Here is a 21,476-nt window from a genome sequence, read left to right as displayed (position 1 = left end):
AACACTCTAAACCACAGGTGTCGAAGTTGGTCCTCGAGGGCCGGAATCCAGTCGGGTTTTCAGGATTTCCCCAATGAATATGCATTGAAAGCAGTGCATGCAAATAGATCTCATGCAGATTCATTGGGGAAATCCTGAAAACCCGACTGGATTCCGGCCCTCGAGGAGGGACTTTGACACCCCTGCTCTAAACAAAGATCAGACTTGTCCCCACACACACTTTCTCGGTGGCCAATTACAGATGCAAAAGTTGGACACTATGAAAACAAGACAGAAAGAAGATTGACTCATTTGAGCTTTGGTGTTGGAGAAGGATTTTATGCATGCCGTGGACTGCCATAAAAATTAACAAACTGATTTTGGAAGAGATCAAAGCGGCTATGTCACTAGAAGCCTAAATGATGAAGTTATGACTTGTCTTATTTTGGTCATACTGTCAAAAGAGAAAGATCATTGGAGAAGGACATCATGTTTGGGAACCAGACGAAGAGGGTGACCTGCAATCATGTGGATGACACTGGAGGACCTTACTGGACTAGCACAAAATAGATTTTCTTTTTAGATCTGTCATTCAAGTCGCTAGGACTCAATTACGAGTCGATGGTACCTAAAGTGTGTGTGTGTTTGTCCCTAGGCCCATTATTATAATAATGATAATAATAATATAATAATAATAACTTTATTTTTGTATACTGCCATACCCAAGGAGTTCTAGGCGGTTCACATTTGTTTATCAAAAAAATTACAAGTGGTTCACAACAATTGAACAAAGTTAGAAGCAACGAAGTAGTTGAGGTTAGAGAGAGAAGGGAGTGTGTAGGTCAGGGGGGGGGAGGATTGAGGTGGGTAGGCTGGGTAGAGAGGTGGAAGGGGAAAGGAGGAGGTTGTGGTTCATTGGAAAGGGGTGTTAGGTGTCTTGTCCATGGAATAGGTGAGTTTTGAGAGATTTTCTAAACCCGAGGTAGGTGGGGGCCTCAAGGACAATTTGGGCTAGCCATGGGTTCAATTTGGTAGCCTGGAAGGCGAAAGTTTTGTCTTAGGCTGCTTCCAGTTTCCAGCAAATTTCCTTTTGAGTGAAATTGCATGAGGTGGTAAAGATGGCTGGGTCTTTGACATTTAAGTACTCTATGTCAAAATTGATTTAGTAAGTGAAAAAGGTAACAATATTTATGTTAAAGTGCAAGTGGTATGTATCTGGTAAGCCACAAACCTGATGAAGTGGCATCGGTGCCAGCAAAGAAATTACATTAGTGATTTTTGTTCCGCCAATACCTTGCAGTTCAAGGCGAATTACATAAAAGTTTTCAGAGATTACATAAAAGTTTACAGGAATAGCATAAGAGATGTCATAAGAGTTACATAAGAATTGCCAAAGAGTTGTCGAGATCTTAAGGTGATAAGTGTTGGGTAATAAGAATTACCAAAGAGTTGTCGAGATTTTAAGTGTTGGATAAATGGAGGCATTTTAGTATTAGTTGGGTAGTTAGAAGCATATTAGAATATATTAAGGGTGTAGAGTAGGTAGGTGGGGTTTAGGTAGGAACTGGTTGTATTAGACAGGTTTTATGTATTTTTTGAAGAGTAGGGTTTTAGTATCTTTCTTGAAGGTTTTGTAGTCTGTGGTCGATGACAACAGAATGGTGATTTGTCTGTCCAGTTTAGCTGCTTTGGTGGCTATTAAGTTGTCATATAGTTTTTTTTTCATTAAAATCTTGTGAAATCAACTGTTGATTTTAACCAGACAGCATGAAATAATTTTTTTTTCTGGGTGAATACTGCTGTGCCATGAATCCACTAGCAGCTGTTCTGGATGTCTACAAACTGAAGCTAAATGTTATTTAGGCTTTTTGCTTCCCACTTTGGTGATGTTGAAAACAAAGCTGACTAAAGTTGGTACAAATCTCAAATATGCCTCACCTCTAATTTAAGTTCAGCATGGTCTTGATGAACATTTTGATTATTATCTTGATCACAAAGATTTGATTCTGGCTCAGTTATGCTGTCAGTTCTTCTTAATTAGGTTGAAAGTGACAAAATTAAGATAAAATACAAAATATTTTCAAAGCAATGAAGACGGTGAAGCTGTCATCAGAACAAACTGCACAAGCTTTATCCAGTATGACTGTGTATTTCTGTTTTCAGAGTGTTGATGGCAGTGACAGAAGTGATGTTGCTGCTGAATTGGACCTATTTCTATTCTAAATGACAAATCTCATGAAGTAATCAATATATCAGTTTCCTCACATCAAGGCACGGATTTTTGAAGTATAATGGATTTGCTTTCAAGTGCTTTTCAGCATGGATAGACAAATTATGACTGCAGATTGACAGCCAAATGCTGAAATGCAATTGCTCCAAAATTGTAATGGCAGCTGTTTAGTTAAAGCATTAGCTGATACTATACTTCAAAACAGTAAACCTATTTCTAACTGTTACTTCAAATCTGGAACCCCTTTGAATCTAGTCGCAAGTGCATTTAGTCCAATAAAAAGATCTCACCTGCAACTTGCCTGACCATTTAAAAACATTCCAGAAATTTGACAAACAACCCTTAAAAAAAAAAAATTATATATATATATATATATACTTACATACAGTGTTAATTGTCCATGTTCAGATAATTGAATACTTGTACTGAAATTAACGACTTTTGACAATAAGATATTTAAGCAGTATATACAATAATAATTTTTTAAAAATCCAATCCATATACACCATTCCTTAAGTTACTCTTGTGTTCATGATTCAAAGAAATAAACCTGAGGGTAATATGGGGGGTCCAATTTTTTATCTTCTGCTTTATTCGTAAAGACCTTTTTTCTCTTTTCTAGAGTCAAGGCAGCTCTTCTCCAATTGTACCGACTACAGCAGGGTTCTGGGTAACAAGAAGGGGCCCAACCTCCATTACCTCTGGCAAGCAAACAATGACATCATCTGAGGAAGAAGTGGATGAACCCAGTGATGGTGGTAAACACAAGTGTATATTTCAAACAGGCATAATTATAGTTTTAGTGGCTGCGTTGGTCCTGGAAATTAGCTGGAATATGTAGGATGGAATGCTTCTCTGCAATAGCCACACTGACCAACGGGAGATACCACCTTCCCAAGGTAGAGAAGCAAAGAAACAGAGAAGGCGACCAGGTGGTGCTCAATACTTGAATTGTAGTCAAGACTCGACACGTACGTGTTTTGGCCAAAGGAGTCTGAGACTCAAAACGATACGATGTATTCTTGACGGCTCTTTCTTGTACTTCTGATACTTAAGTCATTCAAAAACAAAACGAACAAAATAACCAGTTTGAAACGAGTACGCGTTTTTGAAAATACGAGGTACTGCTCCACCATGCGTACTCGCTTCAAGTTGGTTATTTTGTTTTTGAATGACTTAAGTATCAGAAGTACAAGAAAGAATAGTGAAGAATACATGGTATCGTTTTGAGTCTGACTCCTGAGGCCCTATAGCCAAAACACGCACGTGTCGAGCCTTGACTACAATTAAAGTATTGAGCACCACCTGGTCGCCTTCTCTGTTTCATTGCGTCTCTGTAATAGCCCCCCACCCACACCCCATTAATGATAAAAACGACTTGATTAAGAAGTGGATAGCAGAGAACAGATTGAAAATTATTTACATTAATGGAATTGCAATTGAGAGAGATTATGCGTCAATATCCATGCCTAGAACTGGGTGTAAAGGAAGTGGATTGGCAGTGTGTTTATTTATATTTTTATATACCACTTATATCCTAAGCGGTTTACAATGAATCAGGTGCTGTATATAATAGTGAGATTCAGCTTCAGCTGAAGTAATAGCCCAACTATAAGTGATGTGTTTTGTTTTTTTTCCTTTAGGTATTACTTTGTGTATTTACTGATACATAGTCACTAAAGACATCTAGAGAGACTACTTCTGAGCTATGTTTTAATATCCAGACCATTAAGTTATTAAATGTACTGATGAGAGATTTTAATTACATTAGAGATTTCTATTCCGCCATTACTTTGCGGTTCAAGGCGGATTACAAAAGAGTTATAGAAGGTGGGTTACAAACGAAGATCTCTGGTCATTTCCAGAGAGAGTAAAGAGTAGATCAGGTTAATTTGGGGGGTCAGGAAGAAGATGAGAGGAAGAGAGGTACTCGTGGTGTTAGGATTTTTTCAGGGATTTCTTTAACATCTTGTAGTTTGGGGTTGTTATCAGTAGATTGGAGATTTGATTGTCTAGTTTTGCTGCTTTATCCAATGTTATGGGTTTGGAGGGTAATTCTATGAAGTACACTTTAACAGCTAACTCACCAGTTACACACAAACCGTTAAAACAGTTGTGCACATGTGGAGTAGTGTGTGGCGCAGTGGTTGGAGCTACAGCCTCCGCACCCTGGGGTTGTGGGTCCAAACCCCGTGCTGCTCCTTGTGACCCTGGGCAAGTCACTCAGTCCTCCAGGTACGTTAGATAGATTGTGAACCCACCGGGACAGATAGGTAAAAATGCTTGAGTATCTGATTGTAAAACCGCTTAGATAATCTTGATAGGCGGTATATAAAAACCTAATAAACTTGATAGGCCCAGATGATTTTATTTTCATGTATTCTTTATCGGTTACTGAGCTCCGTTGTTTGACGGCTGTTAATATTAACAATTTATGAATGAATGTTGCCTATGTTTATAGGGAGGGTCTATTGCAGTGGTTCCCAAACCTGTCCTGGGGGACCCCCAGCCAGTCAGGTTTTCCAGATATCCCTAATGAATATGCATGAGAGAGATTTGCATATAATGGAAGTGACAGGTATGCAAATCTCTCTCATGCATATTCATTAGGGATATCTGGAAAACCTGACTGGCTGGGGGTCCCCCAGGACAGGTTTGGGAACCACTGGTCTATTGTGATAAGAACACCTTGATAGTATGAGTTTTCTGTGCGCCTCTCCTTACCGAGGTTGATCATTTTGTCTTCCATGTGCTGTGTGTGATGCTGATTTACCTCTCTTAGTCCTGCTTTAGCGTGACTGTAGGTGCCTGCAGGACTAGGGGTCAAGAACTTCAGCTGCCCTGTCACCCGTATCCTACACAGATGAGACTTGTAATGCTGACAGACTATGCATTGAGCAGAACAGCTTGCAATGTATCTCTGTGTGTACCATTCAGGTACAAATGGGGTTAATTTTCGCATCCTAGCATTTTTTAACATATACCAGGGATCTTCAAAATATGTTCACGCTTTTTTATTTTTATTTTTTTTAAACACTAATTATTAAATATCTCGTAAGCAAATTCTATCACTTTTCCACATAATCACCCTGTTTTGCCTGACTCTGTAGTCACATGACATTCCGCAACCCGCCTTTTTTCCGCGTCTCGCGCCCCAACCATTTCCTGCGAAAATACGAGAGTGCGGAAATGTTTTGAAGAACCCTCGTAGCTCAACTTGCCGCTCTCTAAAGGTTTCTCAGGTCATGTGACTTATCGGGGCCAATAGTGGCTCCCGTTTTGCCATTGCTGAGTTCTGCAGCCGAATCCTGTTGCTGAAGCTGATCTATTCTTGCCCCTTCTCGTAGGAGACTTTCATGGAGACTATATATATACTGCCTCAGGTTAGTGAGACTTCACCAGTTATGTATATCATGTATTCTGGACCTTACAAGAGATTTTGCTACATGGCACTGGGCGTCGACACCTACTTAAGGGGGGGGTCATACATTTGCTGGTGCTCACCACAGTCTACCATTTGGGCTGATGCGAATTGTCGTCGTCCTCCTCCTCCTCACTCTCCAAGCACTGGAGATGGCGACAATTGCAAAATGTCTTAAATGTGCAGCATGTTTTGTTCGTAAATTTAATAACACGCCTTAGCTTGTTCTGGTTGGTGGTGGTGGTGGTGGTGGTGGGGGGGGGGTGCACGTTTCTGTCAGGCACATAAATTTGGCTGCGAATGGAGGGGAAGGGGACAGCGGCTCCTCAATTTGCGTTTATCCCTCTTCAGTGTTTTCTTTATATTTCATTTTGCCCTTGTCCTCTTGTTTTGTTTTGTTTTTTTTCTCGGTTTCTGTTTCCTCTGTTTGAACTCCTCTTTCAAGTTTTCTCAGATCTTTCAACTTCATCACCTGCCTCGGTTCTATTTCACTTCTATATTTGCATTTTTCCCCTCCTAGTCTTTCATCTTCACTCCACATCTTAGACCTTATCTTCCTCTGTTTTTTTTTCCTCTACCTCGTACAGCTCATACCTTTTTCATTTTCATTTTCCCTTTCCCTTGCACCTAACCTAATGCATGCATTGCCCTCTCCATCTTAGCAAACAGACCACTAGTTTTCTTTCTCCCCCCCCCCCCAACAGTACAACAGGCTCCACTATCTGTGGCCACATTTTATCCACCCCGCCCAAGCACCTCTATTCAGCATAGACCAGAAGAACAGAGTCAGTGGATTAGCTGCAGGAAAGAGTTAAAAGTTGGCCAGGAAGAAAAGCAAGGTCAGGCATTCCTGGTGTCAGGTCAAAAGCGCGCCGGGACAAAGGCGCACGCAGACAATTGAGCGCAGCGCGGAGGTGCGCGCCGAAGAAAATTACTGTTTTTAGGGCTCCGACGGGGGGGGGGGGCGTGGGGGAGGGGAACCCCCCCACTTTACTTAATACAGATCGCGCCGTGTTGTGGGGGGTTTGGGGGTTGTAACACCCCAAATTTTACTGAAAACTTCACTTTTTCCCTGTTTTTAGGGAAAAAGTTAAGTTTACAGTAAAATGTGGGGGGTTACAACCCCCCAAACCCCCCACAACGCCGGCGCGATTTGTATTAAGTAAACTGAGGGTGCTTCCCAACAAAACCCCCCGTCGGAGCCCTTAAAAACAGTAATTTTCTTCGGCGCGCGCCTCCGTCTTGCGCTCAGTTGTCGGCGCGCGCCTTTGTCTTCCGCGTTGTTGTCTATGAACCGGCATTCCCCCTTCACCTCCCTCCCCCACACCCATGACACACAGGAAGTGAGATTGGAAATCAGGTAAGTGCTAACTGCATAGGTAGGGTTCCATATTTGTGAAGACAAAAAAGACATATGTCTCCACCCACAAACCCACCCGTACTCTATCCATTTCTTTGGTCCCCCTTCCCACCCTCTGTACCCTTTTAGTACTTCTCTTTCCGTTCCTCCAACTCTCCTCACCATGGGTCTTAATCTCTAATCTCCCTCCATCCATGCTGTTTCCCCAGCCCCCTCCCTGGGCCCGGACACTGTAATTTAATGTTCAGGCAGCCAGCACCAGTAGAAAGATGAGCCTGCTGCCACTGGCCTACCCTGGAAGCCGCCTCTCTGCAGCGAGTTCCTGTTCCCGCTTAGGCGAGACCTGCAGACAGGCAGCTTCTGGGGCAAACTGGCGGCAGCAGGCTTAACTCACTGCTGCTGTTAGTTGCCTGAAGATTGAATTACAGTGGCCGGGCCTGGGGAAAGAGGTAGGTGGGGGGAGTCGGGAGAACCGGCTAAACCAGGACAGACTCCCCCATTGTTTAAAAAAAAAATGTCTGGTAACGCTATGCATAGGGAAACACAGGAGGGATTAAAACTGGGCAAGGGGGGCCAAGTGTAACAGGAACTCACTGATGATAGTTGACTCCCATCTATTCTGAGTAAACTTTTTAAAAATACTAGTGAAAACTGTCTTAATTTCCTCCAGATTCGGGCTTTGAAACACCTGTGTTGTATGGCACGACAGAGTCAACAGCTAATCTGGTAAGGTTGATTCATTAACGGGTAACCGGCCTTCCCCCTCTCCCTGTTTACCACTGTTTCGGTTACTGATATGTTAAGTCATAAAACTGTTCTATTTAAAGATTCCTGCTGAATTTTACATTTATTTTCCCCTTATACTTAAGGGCACTATCCTAAAAAAATTTAGGAAACTTATCTGTATATGGTAGCCCAGAGAAATGGGATCATAACGACTGTGGTAACCGTTTATCAAGTGTCTTCCTTCTGAAGAAAGTTGTCTGTCTAACATGAAGCTAAATTAGGCCCCCGTAAGTTGCTCTCCCTAGTTTTAATGCAAAAAGATCAGCTGGAGAGGGAAATAGAAGTTAATATTTAGAAACTAGGGGAATGTGTGAAATGGGATCCGGGGCATCTGAATTTTAAGGGCTACTGGCTTGGGAGCTTTAAAAATGTTTAAAACAGCCACACAAGTTTAAGAAACATTTTGTTTTCCAAATGAAAGTATTCTAGAATTTTGTAGATTAGTGTTCTCTCTAAAGATTCACAGCAACGTGGTAAATGTTGGCGGATAAACCCTTTGCACGGTCCATCCAGTCTACCCAATGAGATGGCCAGAGCTGAATCTGGCACTCGGCACAAATCCACTGCATCATGATTAAATACTGGCGTACTTAGACTCTTATCTTTCTGTAGAAGTCTGCCTGGCTCCGGTCCTACTTCCTGCTCATTAGCAAATACCAGGTTTGTCAATTGTGGCTTTCCTTGGAGAGTAAGTTTACCCTATGGCAGGGACTCTAGACCTAGTCCCCAGGACACAACAAGCCTTTTCATGATATCCACAATTAATATAAGTTGGCTTGCACCGCCTCCTCCATTCTATGCAAATATCTCTTTTGCAAATACAGGTAATCCCCAGGTTAAGAACGTCCGACTTGTGTATGAACGTATAAACCGGGGTCCTGCCTCTCCCTTCATGTGCCAGCGCACCCCCCTCTTCCTCCCTTCCTGTCCAAATGCGACCTTCCTCCTCCCTTCTGGGTCCCAACGCGCCTCTCATCGTCCTTCCCTCTGTTCTGCATCCCATATTCATCCCGGCCTCTCTCCCACAGGTGTTTACCTCCTCCATTTGGCTCCCTCCTCCAGCCGCACTTCTCTTCGCAAAGCTACGAGCAGTGGCTACTGCCCATGGCTGACCCAGAAGCCTTCCCTCTGACATCAGCGGAAAGGCTTCCAAGTCAGCTGCATGTAGGAACCATAGCTGCGGCTTTGCAATAAGTGTGGCTGAGTGGAAGGAGCTGGCCAAAGGAGTTAAACACCTGCAGGAGGTGAGCGAGGCACAAATTTGGGATGCAGAACAAAGGGACAGAAGGGAGGAGGAGGGTTGTGTTAAGACACGGAAGGGAGGGAGCTCAAACTTGGGACATTGGATGGCAGAATGAAGGGAGTGAGGGAAAGAAATGCTGAGGTGGGGAGGGAATAGAAAGGGAGAATTGTTGGGCATAGGGAGGGAGAGAAATATTGGGACACGGTGGTAGGAGGGGCATGAGGTACAGATGCATGGGGGGGAGGGAGATGCGGGAGAAACGTTGGATGTGGTGGTGGAGAGGGAACAGTGGGATGGATGAAGAGCAAATGTCTTTTCTTTCTAGCTAAACTACAGTACTTTATTTTGAGGACGGTTTCTTTAATGGTTCTATAGACTGTGTACAGGATCCGAGTTACATACAAATTCAACTTAAGAACGGTTTAAAAATCAGAACTCATTCTTAACCCGGGGACCACTTGTCTCTCTTTTGCATATTCACTGTGCGTATCCTGAAAACCTGAGTGGCTTTTGTCGTCTCCCCCCCCCCCCCCCCAAGTCAGGTTTGGGAACCACTGGCCTAAACAAAAAGCATTAAGCCAAGTTATTGAGGATTTATATGAACCCTAAAGCCAGGCCACTTGGAAAAGGCAAATTTGATCTCAGCCCACCAACTGACCCTTGCCTTTTCCCTGCTATTAACTGGTCAGCGCCCTGGGATGAAAGGGAGGCATGCTCTGGAGCAGAATCTGCCTTCAACCTTGAACCACATAATGGGTCTGTGAAATAGCTACAAATGCAGTCCCTGCAGCTAGAGGCATGGGGGGGGGGCGGTTCTCCTCTCTGCCCCCACTACAGCGCATGCCCCTTACCTCCCTCCCTTCCCCGTACCTCTTTAACGTGCCCTTGTGCTAGCAGGACCCCCCCCCCCCCCAATTTGCTGCTCATGCCGGCGTCTGCTCTTTCTATGACGTCACTTCCTGGACACATGCCTAAGAAGTGATGTCAGGAAGAGCCAATGCCGGCGGGTTGCTGCTCTCACCGGGAATGTTAGAGGTACAGGGGAAGGAAAGGGGTGTGCACGCACGGCAGGAAGGGGAGGGGAAGGAGAGGATGGCGGACTGCCCCAGGCGCCTTTCGCCTTAGCTAGACCGCTACCTGTAGCAGCCCCAACCCAGCTAGATTGCTGGAGAGTGGATGGCAGCAGGCTGGGGCAAATAAGTGTGTGTGTGTGTTTTGATTTTATGTTTTTATTTGCATTTAAAGGGTGCTTTGATTTGTACAGTCTTTAAAAAAAGAAATAAAAGTGTCAAGCCAACTTGCATGGAAGAAAATTGCAGCCCACATTCAGGGGGGGATCAAAATACGCAAATCATTAGACATTGACTTAACAGGAAGAAAAAAATAAACTAAGTTTATGGGAATGAGTTAAAACACTGCAGTCGTATAGACCGGAAAACCGAAGCGGAATAATAACTCCTTTTCCTGCAAGAAAAAAACCTTGACTGAGATGGTTCATAAAAAAAAAAAATAAGTGTTCAGATAACAAAACAAAGCATTTAGGAGAAACCTTACGTGAAAAAATGCCCTGAGAGAAACGGCAGCCTGACTTTGTTTCAAAATGGACAAAGTCGAGGAGGGAAGAATTGCTTGAACTATTAGGGAAAACTTGGAAAGTCAATATTAGTAGCAAGGAAAGGCACAAAAGACGTCAACAGTCTGAAGTTTGTGTTTGCTTGCTTCACGTGTTGTGATGTCTCCGCTTTTTAATTATTTCCTGTGTCTAAAGTCTCTTCAGGATGATGGACCTCCGTCTGGGCCCTCTCCGGAAGGATCCGTTTCTTACAGCTATTCCCAGCAGGTCAGTATCTAGTCTGTTGCATGTTGTCTGTTTAAATACTGATAATCTGGAAAAAACAAACACACATTAAATTAGAAGTTTGCTACACCAGAAAGATTTTTGAATACAGTATTTATTTTTTTAAATTTCTATTGCACTTAAAGCAGAACATATTTCCTTAGAAACAAAACAATTAAAGTATAATACAAGAAAAGTAACTTAATTGCATTATATGAAAGAAAAAAAAAAACTTAATGAACTGGTATCACAGAACTTGGTTCATAATGCTATATTAAAAAAAAAAATGTTTCAACTACAGCTTTAAAATGCCAAACGTCCATCAAATCCTGTCCATTCACTCTAGTTTTAATGAACCAAGATTTTGGGAATTAATTTGAATTGGGAAAAGTAAAGAAGAGAAGCACTCATGACTTTACCACAAAATGGAAACATTTTAAAAATCCTGATTTTAATAATCCTGAATTTCTTTAAAATACCCTCATATAGATCAGAAACTTATGTCTGCCTAGTCCGTGCTGCCTATTATAGTATCATTTTGCATTCTGCTGACGAAACATTTCGGTTTGCATGTTCTACTGTTCTGTTTTTAATAGTAACCTAGTAGATGACGGCAGATGAAGGCCCGAATGATCCATCCAGTCTGCCCATCCCTACCCACTCTTTAAATTACTGACTTAATTTAAATTTTCCTTCTTCTTAGCTATTGCTGGGCCAGAACCTAAAGCTCTGCCCGGTTCTATGCTTAGGATCCATCTGCTGAAGTCTCCGTCAAAGCTTACTCCAGCCCATCTAAACCATCTCGCCCGTCAAAGCCCTCCCCAGCCTATCCTCAACCAAACAGCCATATACGAGCATAGACCATGCAAGTCTGCCCAGCAGTGGCTCATCCCAAGCTTTTTTGAACTCCGTCACCGTTTTCCTCTCCACCACCTCTCTCGGGAGCGCATTCCAGGCATCCACCACCCTCTCCGTAATGAAGAATTTCCTTAAATTGCTCTCGAGTCTCCCACCCCTCAACCTCAAATTGTGCATGTTTCATAACTCCTGTTTAGGATTCAGTTAGCCATCTTCAAGTTCACCTCTTGGTGGTATTTATGCAAAGGTCATTGCACTACTATTACGGTATTAACACGGTTTTAGTTTTATAACGGTGAGCTGTACTTGCTGCACACTACCTTGTGTGAATCTCTTCATAAAGGTGGTTAAAAAATAAACTAATATAAACAGGTGATACTCCAGTTTCATTCACTCTGTTTATCACCGTATATATTCGAATATAAGCCAAGATGACCTTTTTCAAGGTTTATATTCAAGTACTGGTACAGGGCAGAAACGTGAGCCCCCCTCCCCCTCCGACCCACCGCAGGCCTGCAATACTGCTCTGGTGGTACAGACAGTCAGTCTGGCCCCCATCCTGGACCCACTACAGGCCTCCAGTATTGCCCTGGTGGTCCAGTGGAGTGTGGGAACCGGAGCTGCCTTCAATCCCTCCCTCCCGGTGACTTTGTGCAACCAGCCCGCCCCTCCCCTCCAAGGCAAACTGCAGGACTGCGAGTCTCACAAAGTTTGCTGCGGGATCTCGTGGCAGTTGTTTTTTTTTTCACTACTGAGACTGCTGGGCAGGAGCGTCAAGGGATCGCTCCTGTCCCACCTCACCACTGGACCACCGAGGACCTAAGGTAGACCTGCGGGGGGACCGAGAGGAGAGGGAGGGGGCGGGCTAGTTGTACAAAGTCGACAGGCAATGCTGGAGGCCCACGATGGGTGTGGGATGGGGTTAGCTCAAATATGAAACCGAGACTGCCATTTTGGAGCCATTCTTTTGGCCCCAAAATATTGGTTAATATTCATAAGAACATAAGAAACACCTCCACCGGATCAGACCCTAGGTCCATCTAGTCCAGCGACCCGCACACGCGGAGGCCAAGCTTGGTGCTCCCTGATGGAGACCTTGCTTACCCGTAACCCTCAATGTGATTTGCAAGAAGGTGTGCATCCAACTTGCGCTTGAATCCCAAAATGGTAGTCTCCGTCACAACCTCCTCCGGGAAAGCATTCCAAGCGTTCACCACTCGCTGTGCGAAACAGAACTTCCTGACATTTGTCCTTGACCTGCCGCCCCTCAGTTTGAGTCCATGACCTCTTGTTCGTGTCACATTTGACAATGTGAATAAAGGTGCTTCTTGCTCTATTTTGTCAAATCCTTTTAGTATTTTAAAAGTCTCTATCATATTCCCTCGTAGTCTCCTCTTTTCGAGGGTGAACAGTCCCAGTTTTCCGATTATATATGGTATGCCAGCAGATGACCAGAGGTACCTCTTCCAGCTGGTTAGCATCCTTTTAAAGATACATTTCAGGTCTGCCAGCTAAAATGTCACCTAGGCAGAAACCTCACCCAAGTAGGGAACTGTGGAAGAGGGTTACCGTATTTTCACGCAGATAACGCGCACCCGTGTAAAACGCGCACACGGGTATAGCGCGCAGAAACCACGATTTTATGTACAAAAACTTTTGTATACCGCGCATGCAGCCCGACTGTCCCCCTTGAAGGTCTGTCCCCATCCTGAAAGCCTGATGCCCCCCCCGACGTCCGATACATCCCCCCCCCCGGCAGGACCACTCGCACCCCCACCCCGAAGGACCGCTGACTCCCCGACAATATCGGGCCAGAAGGGAGCCCAAACCCTCCTGGCCACGGCTACCCCCTACCCCCACCCCGCACTACATTACGGGCAGGAGGGATCCCAGGCCCTCCTGCCCTCGACGCAAACCCCCCTCCCTCCAACGACCGCCCCCCCCCAAGAACCTCCGACTGCCCCCCCCAGCCGACCAGCGACCCCCCTGGCCGACCCCCACGACACCCCCACCCCCCTTCCCCGTACCTTTGCTAGTTGGCCGGACAGACGGGAGCCAAACCCGCCTGTCCGGCAGGCAGCCAACGACGGAATGAGGCCGGATTGGCCCATCCGTCCCAAAGCTCCGCCTACTGGTGGGGCCTAAGGCGCGTGGGCCAATCAGAATAGGCCCTGGAGCCTTAGGTCCCACCTGGGGGCGCGGCCTGAGGCACATGGTCGGGTTGGGCCAGGGGGGTCGCGGGTCGGCTGGGGGGGCGGTCGGAGGTTCTTGGGGTGGGCGGTCGTTGGAGGGAGGGGGGTTTGCGTCGAGGGCAGGAGGGCCTGGGATCCCTCCTGCCCGTAATGTAGTGCGGGGTGGGGGTAGGGGGTCGCCGTGGCCAGGAGGGTTTGGGCTCCCTCCTGGCCCGATATTGTCGGGGAGTTGGGGAGTCGGCCGGGCAAGAGGGCTTGGGCTCCCTCTTGCTCCGATCGTGGATGCGGGTGCAGGTGGGAGCGCGTGCGAGCGGTCGTTCGAGGTGGGGGTGCGAGCGGTCCTGTTGGGGGGGGTGAATCGGGTGTCGGGCGGGGTGGGAACTATGTAAAAAAAATTTTGTATACCGCGCTCACGCGTGAGGGGTATGCGCGGTAGGTAAAAACGCGTATAACGCGCGCGTTATATGCGTGAAAATACGGTAATTCAGTTTTTCGTTTTTCTGCATCTTGAGGGACGACAGGTACTTTCAAGCCCAAGCACATGCAAGGCTCTTTCTTCAGAGGGAGATGTTAAACAGCATTTTCTGTTTGAAAATGTGACCTGCAAAGTCTATGAATGCAGAAATCACAGCAGGTTCCAGTCCCCGTGAGAAAGATATGTGGACACTAGTCTCCTTGCGTACTCCAGTGCCCCCTCCCCCTTTTCCAGGCAGTGTTTTAGAAGCCCCTCTTGTGCAGGTATACACATTTATAAAGGTGGTTTTCAAAATGTTATTTCCATAAACTAAAACTTAATTGACTTGAGGGGGAGTGTGTGGCACAGTGCTTAAGGCCACAGCCTCAGCACCCTGGGGTTGTGGGTTCAAACCCACAGTGCTTCTTGTGACCCTGGGCAAGTCACTTAATCCCTCCATTGCCCCAGGTACATTAGCTAGATTGTGAGCCCACCAGGACAGACAGGGAAAAATGCTTGAGGACCTGAATAAATTCATGTATACCATTCTGAGCTCTCTTGGGAGAACGATATAAAAAATTTGAATAAATAAATAAAAAATTAAAAAACCTTAAATTCTGAATTAGAGGTGACTTGACCACCATGCATGCACAAGACCAGGTTTAATTTCCAAATCAGTCGCCTGTGGCTTACTTCTGTCAAACAGGGCTGTAATAGTGGCGGTGGTCAGTATTTACACAATAGCAGGGCCTGTTGTTCCACTGTGAACACTTACGTACCTAGCTCTGTGGTACACGTCTGTAGGCAGATGAGTGAAAAGGGGAAACCCCCAAATGGCTGTAAATCAGGGATCGCAAAGTCCGTCTTTGACAGCCGCCACCCAGTCGGGTTTTCAGGATTTCCCCAATGAATATGCATTGAAAGCAGTGCGTGCACATAGATCTCATGCATAGTCATTGGGGAAATCCTGAAAACCCGACTGGATTGTGGCCCTCAAGGAGGGACTCTGAGACACCTGATCTAGCCCAGAGGTGGGCAACTCTAGTCATCAAGGGCCGGAATCCAGTCGGGTTTTCAGGATTTCCCCAACGAATATGCATTGAAAGCAGTGCGTGCACATAGATCTCATGCATATTCATTGGGGAAATCCTGAAAACCCGACTGGATTGTGGCTCTCAAGGAGGGACTCTGAGACACCTGATCTAGCCCAAAGGTGGGCAACTCTAGTCATCAAGGGCCGGAATCCAGTCGGGTTTTCAGGATTTCCCCAATGAATATGCATTGAAAGCAGTGCATGCACATAGATCTCATGCATATTCATTGGGGAAATCCTGAAAACCCGACTGGATTGCGGCCCTCAAGGAGGGACTTTGACACCCCTGCTGTAAATGAAGGCAAATGGCATCTTAACTCCATTGAGTCTGGTTCTAATTCAGCTGGAAGCCCTCAAAGTAAAAAATCAAACTGGATACAGTTTTCTCCGCTAGCCTAATGGAGGAGTGGGGGGGGGGGGGAGGTCCACAGTGCGGATGGACCGTGTGCCCTAGTCCCCATGCCAAAAAATATCACTTGCAAAGTATCAGAACAGCTTCCCTCTCTCCCATTCAACTTTCTGGTAGGTTGTGTAGGGGCTGAATGCTTGCTTTTCACTTTTCTGTAGGTGAGCGCCGCGGTGATTTCTACGTCGACATGTGCTAGCACTGCCCCCACGCCACTCATCACTTCCAATTCAGCAACTCTTGCCCCTGTTACCTCAGCGGTTCCAGCACAAACAGCGGTGCATCCCATCATCATGTCTCCAGCTGCTGTAGGAAGACCAGGTATAAATATTAAAAATGGTTGTAGAGCAAAGATTGCGTCATGTAGAAATGCCTGAGTATATTTTGCATCTCAGTAAGTTAGGTAGTTCCCCCCCCCACTTATAGAATCTTAAAGCGACAAGATTGGAGGTTCAGTACTTTGTTATCCTTGCCGTAAGTGCCTGAATTAAGTGGACCATTGGCCAACCAGAGTTTGATCATGTCACACCCCTATTACAAAATGCTCACTGGCTGCCTATATCTTACAGGATTACTTACAAAATAGCTCTCCTTGTCTTTAAGACATTAAAAACCAATACTCCTGCTTTCATAGATAGGCTCCTGATTCCATATAGTTCCTCCAGAGTTCTCAGATCAGCTTCACAATCTACTTTAAATGTTCCCTCTTTAAAAATTATCGGAACCCGCCGTGCTTCAATTTTCTCCGTTACTGCACCATTGTTATGGAACTCTCTCCCTTTGTACTTAAGATTAGAACAAGATTTGCAAATATTTAAAAAGAACTTAAAGTGTCTTCTTTTTAAAGAAGCCTTTAACTGACGGTTCACTTTTATAATAATATCAGTTAATTTCTTTTCCCTTAAATATAGACTATTATTACTCATTCTTATGACCTTTTTTTTGATCTCTCAATTTTTCCCCTTATTTCCCTAATTTGTCTCCCTTTTATGTACTCTTTTAACAAATATTGTATTTCTTCCCCGCTTTCCTGTTGTTTCCAGTTTTTTTTTTCCTTGTCCAAAGATGTATCCCCTGTTCGTTTAGTAGAATGTCATGTATAAGTGAGTGTATTTTAAATTCTGTTTTATTTTATGTAAAACGCTTTGAAATTGGAAAAGCGTTTAATCAAACAATTTAATAAACTTGAATTTAATATAGTGGATTCCTTTAGCTGCGTTTGCTCTTTCCAGGGCAAAAGAACGTACTAAGAAAAATACATTTTTATTTATATATCGCAAAGCCTTTCGGTTCTGTGTGCTTTACAAAAAAGGTAGACTGACCATTGTCGGTGAGCTACAATAGGACATTGGCATTGACTAGTTCACAGTAGTTTTGCATCAGTGTGCTACTTCGGGGGGCTCACAAGAATTTTGAGAACAGGTGTGTTTTTAATGTTAGGTGCCTTCGGTTCGTGTTCAAGTCCTAGCGACATGGTGAATTAAGGAAATCTAAAAAGAAATTGGTTTTGTGCTAGTCTTCCAAAAATACTAGAACTAGGGGGCATGCGATAAAACTACTAAGTAGTAGATTTAAAACAAACGGGGGAAAATATTTCGTCAACATGTAATTAAACTCTGGAACTTGTTGCCGGAGAATGTAGTGAAATCATTTAGCTTAGCGGAGTTTAAAAAAAGGTTTGGATAATTTCCTAAGAGAAGTCCATAGACCATTATTGAGATGGCTTGGGGAAGTCCACTGTTTATTTCTAGGATAAGCGGCATAAAATCTGTTTCACTACTTGGGATCTAGCCAGGTACTTGGAACCTGAATTGGTTACTGTTGGAAACAGGATACTGGACTTGATGGACCTTCAGTCTGTTCCAGTGTGACAGCTCTTATGTTCTTATATGAGCCAAGTATTGCGCAATCAAGCCATTGTGACATCACTGATGAGGTTGGCTCTTAGGCCTTGGTGGAATGAGGCATTATGACATCACAATCTCTGCTCTGGAATGTTGCTACTCTTTGGGTTTCTGCCTGGTACTTGGGACCTGGGTTGGCCACTGCTGGAAACAGGATACCGGGCTTGATGGACCTTCAGTCTGTCCCAGTATGGCAGTTCTTATCTTCTTCTGTAAGCCAAGCATAGCACAATCGAGCCATTGTGACATCACTGCTGAGGTTGGCTCTTAGGCATTGGTGGAATGAGGCATTATGACATCACAATCTGAGCTCTAGAATGTTGCTACTTGTGATTTTAAAGTGTTTGAGGCTTGTGCAGATGAGGACGGAGCTTAGGCATTGGTGGAATGAGGCATTATGACATCACAATCTCTGCTCTGGAATGTTGCTACTCTTTGGGTTTCTGCCAGGTGCTTGAGACCTGGGTTGGCCACTGTTGGAAACAGGTTACTGGACTTGATGGACTGTCCCTTTATAGCAATTCTTATGTAAGTCCGGTAAGGTCCTCCTCCAGCTTCATCCCATTGGTTGTTTTCAATGTGTCCAGCCATTTGATTGCAGGTTACCCTCTTCGCCTGGTTCTCTGGTGCAGACTGAGTCACTTGTGACAAGGAGAAAGTGTGCCAGGTTCTGAAGGAACTGTGTTTTCTTTCATCTCTTGACTGCTTCTCTTCCTGGGGATTCTGTCATGCTGGTTCAACACAGTCGCATGGAGGGACTCAGATGTGTGATCTACAATCCAGAAGGCAACTTGAAAATCTTAAGTTACTCAAAAAATAAATCTTAAATACAAAAAAGCCCATAAAGAGTAAAGTTGTCCAATATCAACCTAATTTTAGGACCTCGTACACCCAGGACATTACTCTAATTTCGTTCATGCCCTTACTGGGGTGGTGTATTCATCATTGGTCCTTCTTTATAAAATTTCCATATCTTTCTTTCTGATATGGCTGTGCTACTAACATGAGTGTATCAAGAAAAATAGAAGAAGCCCTTCACTTTATCCCAATGGTTACTCAACCGTTTCACTCCTTGGTTTCCTCAGGGCCTTGTTGCTACTTTTGAATATGTACCCCACACCAATCTTTTTCCAAATACAATTCAAACTTCTCTTACTGACTTACAGATACACTCACTCAGCTGTCCCTCACTATGTCTCTTCACTTATCTCCCCCCTATGATCCCCCCCCCTTCAGTGAGTTCCACTCAACTGGTAAGTCCCTCAAATCTGTGCCCTTCTCATCAACTGCCAACTCCAGACTCCGTCCCTTCTGCCTTGCTGCCACCATATGCTTGGTTAAAATGTTTATTTTATTTTTATTTTTCCTCTAACTCTACTTTTCACTTCTCTATTACCCTCCAGGTACTTTAGTTAGATTGTGAGCCTTCGGGACAGTAAGGGAATTTTTCAAGTACCTTTCTTATTTCTAATCTTAATGTATATTTTCTGTAAACCGCTTAGAACCTAACGGATGTAGCGGTATATAAGAAATAAATTACATTACATTACATAACAAGCTGCCCGAATCCCTATGGCGAACACCATCTCTGGCAGTGTTCAAGGCCCAGCTAAAAGCCCAACTCTTTGAGAGTGCTTTTGACCCCTAACTCCTCTCACCATGGGTTCTGCATCCCTAAACCCTTTATATCATGTCTGTCTGTCCAAGTTAGGTTATAAGCTCTTCTAAGTAGGGGCCATCTATTAAATGTGAAAATGTATAGTGCTGCATACGCCTTTCAGTGCTCTATATAAGTGCCCATTCATATCTTCCATCTCTTCTCCCTAAGAAATCTCACACGCTTGCCCCAGGCCCTCTTGAATTCAGACACAGTCTCTGTCTCCACCACCTCTTCCGGGAGACTGTTCCACCCCTCTACCACCCTTTCTGTAAAAAAGTATTTCCTTAGATTACTCCGGAGCCTGTCGCCTCTCAACTTCATCCTATGCCCTCTCATTGCAGAGTTTCCTTTCAAATGAAAGAGACTCGACTCATGCACATTTATGCCTTGTAGGCATTTAAACGTCTCTTATCATATCTCCTCCTCTCCCTATTGGCTAAGGCTCTTAACATTTGCATCTCCTCTTCCTATAGGCTAAGGCTCTGTGCACCTGCATTGTGAGGTCATGGAGCTGCCCATCCGCAGTAATCATTATCTCTTTCTCTCTCTGAGATCCCACATGCCTATCCCAGGTCCTCTTGAATTCAGACACAGTCTCTGTCTCCACCACCTCTTCCGGGAGACTGTTCCACCCCTCTACCACCCTTTCTGTAAAAAAGTATTTCCTTAGATTACTCCGGAGCCTGTCGCCTCTCAACTTCATCCTATGCCCTCTCATTGCAGAGTTTCCTTTCAAATGAAAGAGACTCAACTCATGCACATTTATGCCTTGTAGGCATTTAAACGTCTCTTATCATATCTCCTCCTCTCCCTATTGGCTAAGGCTCTTAACATTTGCATCTCCTCTTCCTATAGGCTAAGGCTCTGTGCACCTGCATTGTGAGGTCATAGAGCTGCCCATCCGCAGTAATCATTATCTCTTTCTCTCTCTGAGATCCCACATGCCTATCCCAGGTCCTCTTGAATTCAGACACAGTCTCTGTCTCCACCACCTCTTCCGGGAGACTGTTCCACCCCTCTACCACCCTTTCTGTAAAAAAGTATTTCCTTAGATTACTCCGGAGCCTGTCGCCTCTCAACTTCATCCTATGCCCTCTCATTGCAGAGTTTCCTTTCAAATGAAAGAGACTCAACTCATGCACATTTATGCCTTGTAGGCATTTAAACGTCTCTTATCATATCTCCTCCTCTCCCTATTGGCTAAGGCTCTTAACATTTGCATCTCCTCTTCCTATAGGCTAAGGCTCTGTGCACCTGCATTGTGAGGTCATAGAGCTGCCCATCCGCAGTAATCATTATCTCTTTCTCTCTCTGAGATCCCACCTGCCTATCCCAGGTCCTCTTGAATTCAGACACAGTCTCTGTCTCCACCACCTCTATTGGGAGACTGAGCCACACATCTACCACCCTTTCTGTAAAAAAGTATTTCCTTAGATTACTCCGAGCCTATAGCCTCCAGAGTTTTCCTTCATTTAAAAAAAAAGACATCTCCTGTACATTAAGGGCACTGAGATGATTAAACATCTCTATCATATCCCTTCTCTCCTGTTTCTCTTGCAAGTGTACTTATTAAGGTCTCTAAGGCTGTCGCCATACAATTTGACAGTGACCACTAAACAATTTTGTATCAGCCCTCTGAACTGACTCCATCCTCGCTATCTTTTTGAAGGTACGGTCTTCAGAATTGCACACAGTATTCCAAATGGGGCCTCACCAGAGACTTGTGCAACAACACTATCGCCTCCCTTTTTCTACTGTCCATGCCTCTCCTGAACCATTTGGTCTGTAATCTGGGTGCATAAGAGTGAGCATAGAAAAAACAATTGGGAAAACAGATGTGCAGATTTTAAAATAGCGCCGAAAACACACTTATCTTGCATCTGGCTCTGAAATTCTAATAGCGAAAGGCACAATGCTATTCATTTGGGAAGTCCATGGTACTGTGCATTGCACAATTAGCACACAATTCTGCACAGGTATAAAAGGAAGTGGTGGTAGCACCCCTGCTGACTTAACTTTCCTTCTAACTCTCCCCCCCCAGCCCCTCCTTGGT

The 21,476-nt window shown here is 44.6% G+C and overlaps 1 protein-coding gene across 1 annotated transcript in view; it reads left to right on the top strand.

Annotated features, from left to right (window-relative positions):
• The window catches only part of ALG13 (ALG13 UDP-N-acetylglucosaminyltransferase subunit), a 159,400-nt gene that overhangs the window by 117,706 nt on the left and 20,218 nt on the right, over window positions 1-21,476 (top strand). Inside the window, exons 20-24 of the mRNA XM_033946081.1 lie at window positions 2,832-2,967; window positions 5,557-5,592; window positions 7,661-7,716; window positions 10,788-10,859; window positions 16,021-16,180. Of these exons, the coding sequence (XP_033801972.1) occupies window positions 2,832-2,967; window positions 5,557-5,592; window positions 7,661-7,716; window positions 10,788-10,859; window positions 16,021-16,180 (460 nt within the window). The remainder of the gene's footprint in view (window positions 1-2,831; window positions 2,968-5,556; window positions 5,593-7,660; window positions 7,717-10,787; window positions 10,860-16,020; window positions 16,181-21,476) is intronic.

Source organism: Geotrypetes seraphini, chromosome 5 (assembly GCF_902459505.1).
Source record: "Geotrypetes seraphini chromosome 5, aGeoSer1.1, whole genome shotgun sequence".
Taxonomy (NCBI): Eukaryota; Metazoa; Chordata; class Amphibia; order Gymnophiona; family Dermophiidae; genus Geotrypetes; species Geotrypetes seraphini.
Note: the sequence above shows the minus strand (reverse complement) of the source record. Positions and strands in the feature narration are given on the sequence as shown.